This window comes from Dysidea avara, chromosome 3, assembly GCF_963678975.1.
Source record: "Dysidea avara chromosome 3, odDysAvar1.4, whole genome shotgun sequence".
In the NCBI taxonomy this organism is placed as follows: Eukaryota; Metazoa; Porifera; class Demospongiae; order Dictyoceratida; family Dysideidae; genus Dysidea; species Dysidea avara.
In genome coordinates, this window is record NC_089274.1 from 48052321 (window position 1) to 48058561 (window position 6241).

General features: G+C 37.4%; 1 protein-coding gene across 1 annotated transcript; it reads right to left on the reverse strand.

Annotated features, from left to right (window-relative positions):
* Nucleotides 1-324: 324 nt before the first annotated feature.
* Nucleotides 325-4514, reverse strand: LOC136251624 (fibroblast growth factor receptor 1-A-like). The gene is made up of 4 exons (XM_066044081.1): nt 4436-4514; nt 1928-2067; nt 483-619; nt 325-433 (listed from the first exon to the last, which is right to left on the reverse strand). Exons 1-4 carry the CDS (start codon nt 4512-4514, stop codon nt 325-327), a joined length of 465 nt encoding a protein of 154 aa, XP_065900153.1.
* Nucleotides 4515-6241: the final 1727 nt, after the last annotated feature.

Sequence of the window (6241 nt, forward strand, 5' to 3'; positions counted from 1 at the left end):
ATACAATAATTCGATAAAATATTAAAATTAATATGTAACCTCAAGTCGCACTGTATAATAGTGGCTGGTTGTGCATGCATATAAATACCATGTGTATTATGGCATCTCATATCAGTTACCACAAAAGCAGACAATTGGTAAATCCTTGAGGATGAGACTGCTGTGAAGGCGGGCAGCTTTTTGGGCCACATGACACACTACCATGTGTCTTGATCACAACAGACAGGGTTCTCTGTGGATTATTAATAAAGGAAGTATTATGTACATGTGCAGTTTACAAATGGAAGGATGACATGAATTCATGGAATTGTTTATGGTTAATCTCTATAAATCATTGTCATTACTCAATTGTTGTCCAATTCTCTCAACTAGTGCAGTAAATATTGGTCTGTCCTCTGGTGTAAAGCTCCAACAGCTTTGCATTACTTTATACCTGTGAAGAAGACTTGATATCTGTCACATAAACAGACATCACTGCTTACATTTCATCTGAGCTTAAAGGTGGTTTGTCCAGCACTTTACCACTCTTCAAGTATGTTGTCATCTCAGAAGCATCAACTGATGGATATGGTTGCAGTCCAAGAGTAAATACTTCCCAACAAGTTACCCCAAGGGACCACTACATGAAAACATGTACACAATCAACAAAAGTAGCTGCTACACTTCACATAGCATACTACATAGCACATGTATACACATTCAATTGGTACAATATGAGTTTTCACTATTTCAGAATGACTCTACTAATAAAAGCATATGCATGCCTAAATATATTTGGAAGATATACATAGCTGATTGTTGGTAAATTTACTACAAACAAGCATAAACGTAGTTTTGCAATCTATAGGGATCATTACTCTAAAGTGATCAGTTTTCAGACTTTTCCTGTGGGGTATACCCACACTTCCTCCCCCTTGATATGTTACACCTTTAATTATGCTACAAAAGTTAGCAAATAAACTGGAAGCCAGCTAATCAGTCTTATTGTGCAATTTAATTACTACTAGCTTGTAATCATAATTATAATACAGCCGTACTGTATAGTAGGGATTAGGAAGATTTGCACTTTTCTATGAAAATACATTGACCAGAAGCCAGCATTCTAATACCTTCACAGTGCCTTGGTAGTATTGGTTATAGGTACAATTAAGCCAGAAAATGCTTCCTGTGCATCCCAGAACATTTCAATAAATTGCTATGAATTTTTAACTCCCAAATACATATAATGCACTGTACTGGCTTGATTTTATACTGATAGAAGCCAATTCAGCTCAACAGGTGCCTTTTGGCATATTGCAATTTATACAATGCATGTGTCATCATCTACTTGGCCTTGTCCTCCTTTGTGTCCCATTTCTTATCGGTGATATATAGTCAAGTTGTCAATTCACTGTAGTGTATCATGGATATAATTATGCATCCTACTATAATGGATATAATTTGCAATTTTTACACCACACCTCCAACAGTCAAAGTAAGCATGTTGGTTGCAGGCTAGATTCGTGTATCTGTCTCCATGTCTTGGACTGTGGATTGAGCAACAGGCAGAACATAGCTGAAAACTACGTAAAACAGCTAAATAAAGGGATCATCACCTGAAGTGCAAATTTTTATTCCATAGTCCATACTGTAGCCATGTTGGTTTATTATTAATAATGTGAGCTACAATTCAAATCAGATTTGCACTACACATGGTAATTACTCTTACTTAAGCACCGTTTATTGTAAAGATACCTACAAGCTTGTAAAAATATCAATATTTCCTTAAACTTTTTTATTCTAACAGTTGCACGGATGTAGCGTACAGTGATGCATAATTTAATTGGCCCTGGTTCATGTACATACATGATGGGAACAAAAAAATGCACTTAAAGAAGAACATTTAATTTGCAGCATATGATGAAGAATTGTATTATATTATACTTACTACATCGGTTTTTGTAGTAAATATTCTGTCCAACAGTGCCTCAGGTGCTAGCCATTTCACTGGCAAAAGAGCAGGAGGATCCAGCCTGTAGTAGTCTGATACATAAATGTCACAAGAGAACCCAAAATCTGCAACTTTAGCTACCATATGTTCATCCAACGTACAAAAATAAAATGCACTAACATACAAGGTCCATCCCCCCCCCCCCCCCCCATAAGGGAGCTAAGTGTGAGCCCAGCCTGCTTGCTCATATGCCACTTAACCACCCCCGAGTTCTTACTGCAGGCATGCCGGGCTCCTTGCACCTGACCCTAAAGGAGGGAAGGGGATATTTGTTCTTCCATCACAAGCACATGTACATTTATATCTACATTACATACATACCATACATTTATTTGTGTATTTGCATGGAGTAATTAATTATTAATTACCAGCATGCTTACTCACACTCATGTGGTGCTGTCTGGTGTTTGCTAGCCTGCTATGCTAACTTTGGGGGGGGTGACAAAGAGCAACTGAGGAATCATTGGGCAGGATCACTTAATTCATTTGGCTGTGCAGTTGACCACATGTGTTATGGATTATAAATAAAATTCAATTAATTTTATTGTTTAGCAAGCAGCAAGAACCTACATGTGTATGTCAGCATATACAGGATTCATAAAACAGACATGCAGAGCAATGATAGCAGCTGCAGTGGGAACCCACAAGTGTACAACAGTTATGTGGTGTAGGTAAAGCAATCATGCAAAGAGCAATAGTTACAGAAGCAGCAGCAATGGGAACCCTCAAGTGTACAACAGCATATGTGGGATAGGTAACACAGTGATGCAAAACAATAATAGCAGTGGTAGCAGTGATGGAAATGTGGAAATGTACAGTAAGTACAAAACTAAGCAGAGAAGCAGCCATGCGGTGAAATTTATTGCAGAGCCCAACTGTGATACATGCTCACATGATATTGCATTCTTAGTTAATTATGGTAACATAGACCACGGCATCTTTAAAGTAGGTACCGAACTTAATTTAATGCCTTAGTAAGCAATAGTTTGCACCCAATTTTCCCCCAGATTTTTAGTTAATTATTGAGTTTGTCACTGCCCCTTGTCAATGTGATACATATCAAAGGTTTAATGTCAGTGCGGACATATACATACTAATTGGCACACTACTATATTACCCAACCATTTATATTAGCGTAATGTTGAACAACGTGTAATCATACACATAATAATTATTATTTGTAGTATTTGTTCTGGGTACCATTTGTTGATGGCCCAACATGCAAGGCTCTTAGTTCTGTAAGAAGGCAATTCTATTGTAGCAGTGGCTAAAGCAGCAGTTGCAGAAGTGATGAGTTGTGAATAGTCCTGTCCTAGCCAAAGAGGAGGGTTATAACAGATTATGTAGGATTACTACATTGCTTGGGTGGGTGCTGTGTACATAGCTGAAACGCATAGTGTATTATACAGTAAGTACATGGTTTTACACCTGCAGTAATTGTTGCCCAAATTTTTGAAGTACATCGTACTAAAACATAACTAAAGTAACTAAAGATAGGTGACACAGTCAGCAGCAGTGTCTCAACAAATTTTTACGACACAAAGCTATTAATGCCATTATGTCATGCCATGCAAGTATTAGCCATAACTGAATGTTTAAATAATTGACTTTGTAATCCAAGTTACAGAATGCAGATATTCTATTCTTGTACAGAATGCTTGAACTGTCCTCCCCAGAATATCATCCAAAACCAGTCTAGCATCATGACAGCTTCGCATTAGTTAGGCATAAACATACTTCCAAAAAGTATCATTGGTATAAAACTGTAATGACTAACTGATGCCTTCACCCAATCATAATTCAACTATAGTTATGGCTATAAGCTTGAATTCCTCACTGTTCAAAGTCACTTAGGCATGAGATATGCCTTTTCATCAACTACAGTGTATGCATCATTTTTGTCCTCCTTTGTGTCCCATTTCTTTCTCTACTACAGTGTAGGTGTTGATTCACTTGGAATGTATTATGGCTTCTATCAATTATCTGTAATTTCTGTAGTGAGTTTATTGATCACAGAGGTACTTTTGGTACTGTTCTTTGTTTATATAAAATGGTTATGTCATATTTCTGTGCATAGGTTTCATCATATCAAGGTTATAATGTCTGCTGGCACCATTCTTTCCCTTGCTGCAGCATCGCCAGTAATATGTTGTTATAAAAAGTACAATAAACAAACAAATGTAAGGAAAAAGTTTGCATTTGAGTATGAATAAAAAGCAATGAAACGAAGAGGTCATCTGCACCTGCAACTATACTAATGGACATTTAATCCCCACTTCAGACTATTCTTAGATAGGCTGAAGTAGATTGAATATCCACTAGTATTGCTGCAGATGTAAATGAGCTCCTTGTTTCATTGCTTTTTATTTCTACTATCCCAACACTTTTTAAAAATTTTTCCTTACACTTATATTTACACAATACTAAGTTATATAACATACACACAGTTCCCAGCAGCTAGATCTCGATGTACATAGTATAGTGATGAAAGGTATTGCATTCCTTTAGCAACATCCAGACACATTTGAGTAAGTTGATGCTGGCTGAGATCCTAATAAAAATAAAATAAATTGTCACAGCTTTTATCATATTCCACCATACAAAAGACTAAGAATTCTACCCTACAATTAATCAGAATTAATTGTGCTTAGTTGACAAACCATAACATTGCATACCCTATAATTAGATCTTAACTGTTGATGTTGTTGGTTTCTTGAAGGATGTCGCAAAGTGTTGTACCATAAACAGCAAAAGTTTAGCATGGCTAATCAAAGGAAATTTGCCAAACTTTACTAGCTAGTTTATATCTAATCAAAAACAGCCAAGCTGTAAAAAAAGGTGCGGCCCCCAAAAAGGCCATGGTGAAAAAAGATGTGAAATCCAAGGTGGCGGCCAAGAAATGGCTGTGATGGTAGGTTAATGGTTACATTTTAATAACGACAATTCAGGTGAATTTGGTGCCAAGACCAAGCGGCACAAAATTCACCTGAATTGTCGTTATTAAAATGTAACCATTAACCTACCATCACAGCCATTTCTTGGCCGCCACCTTGGATTTCACATCTTTTTTCACCATGGCCTTTTTGGGGGCCGCACCTTTTTTTACAGCTTGGCTGTTTTTGATTAGATATCACTTCTTTTTGTATTTGTATACTGCAAAGCCGGCCTATGGCTGGCTTTGGGGCTTTTTTAACCCATGTGTTTTTTTCTTTACCACAGGAAGAAGAAAAGAACTTAAAGAAGATTTTTAATGCTTCAATTGTTTTTGATTTTATTAGTAATTATACAAATTATATACATATGTTTATTACATGCCCATTATTCCCCACAGGATATTTTTTTGCAGTTGATCTCTCTACTGGGTGACTTGAAATGTAGCTGAACTATATACAGGATGGTTTCTTTGTAGCTGAACTCTCTACAAGGTGACCTCTTCTAGCTGGTCTCTCTACAGGGTGATTTGTTTCTAGCTGAACTCTCTACAGGTGATTTGTTTGCAGCTAAACTCTCTACATGGTGGTTTGTTTGTAGCAGAACTCTCTACATGATGGTTTCTTTGTAGCTGAACTCTCCATAAGGTGACTTCGTCTAGCTGAACTCTCTACAGGGTGATTTGTTTGCAGCTGAACTCTCTACATGATGGTTCCTTTGTAGCTGAACTCTCTACAAGGTGACTTTGTCCAGCTGATCTCTCTACGGGGTGATTTGTTTCTAGCTGAACTCTCTGCAGGTGATTTGTTTGCAGCTGAACTCTCTACATGATGGTTCCTTTGTAGCTGAACTCTCTACAAGGTGACTTTGTCCAGCTGATCTCTCTACGGGGTGATTTGTTTCTAGCTGAACTCTCTGCAGGTGATTTGTTTGCAGCTAAATTCTCTACATGGTGGTTTCTTTGTAGCTGAACTCCCTACATGATGGTTTCTTTGTAGCTGAACTCTCTACAAGGTAACTTCTTCTCTACAGGGTGATTTGTTGTAGTTGAATTCTCTACAAGGTGGTTTGTTTGAGGCTGAACTCTCTACATGGCGGTTTCTTTGTAGCTGAACTCTCTACAGAGTGATTTGTTTGCAGCTGAACTCTCTACATAATGGTTTCTTTGTAACTGAACACTCTACAAGGTGACTTCTTCTAGCTGATCTTTCTACAGGGTGAATTGTTGTAGCTGAACTATCTATAAGGTAACTTCTTCTAGCTGATCTCTCTACAGGGTGATTTGTTTGTAACTGAACTCTCTGCATGATGGTTTCTTTG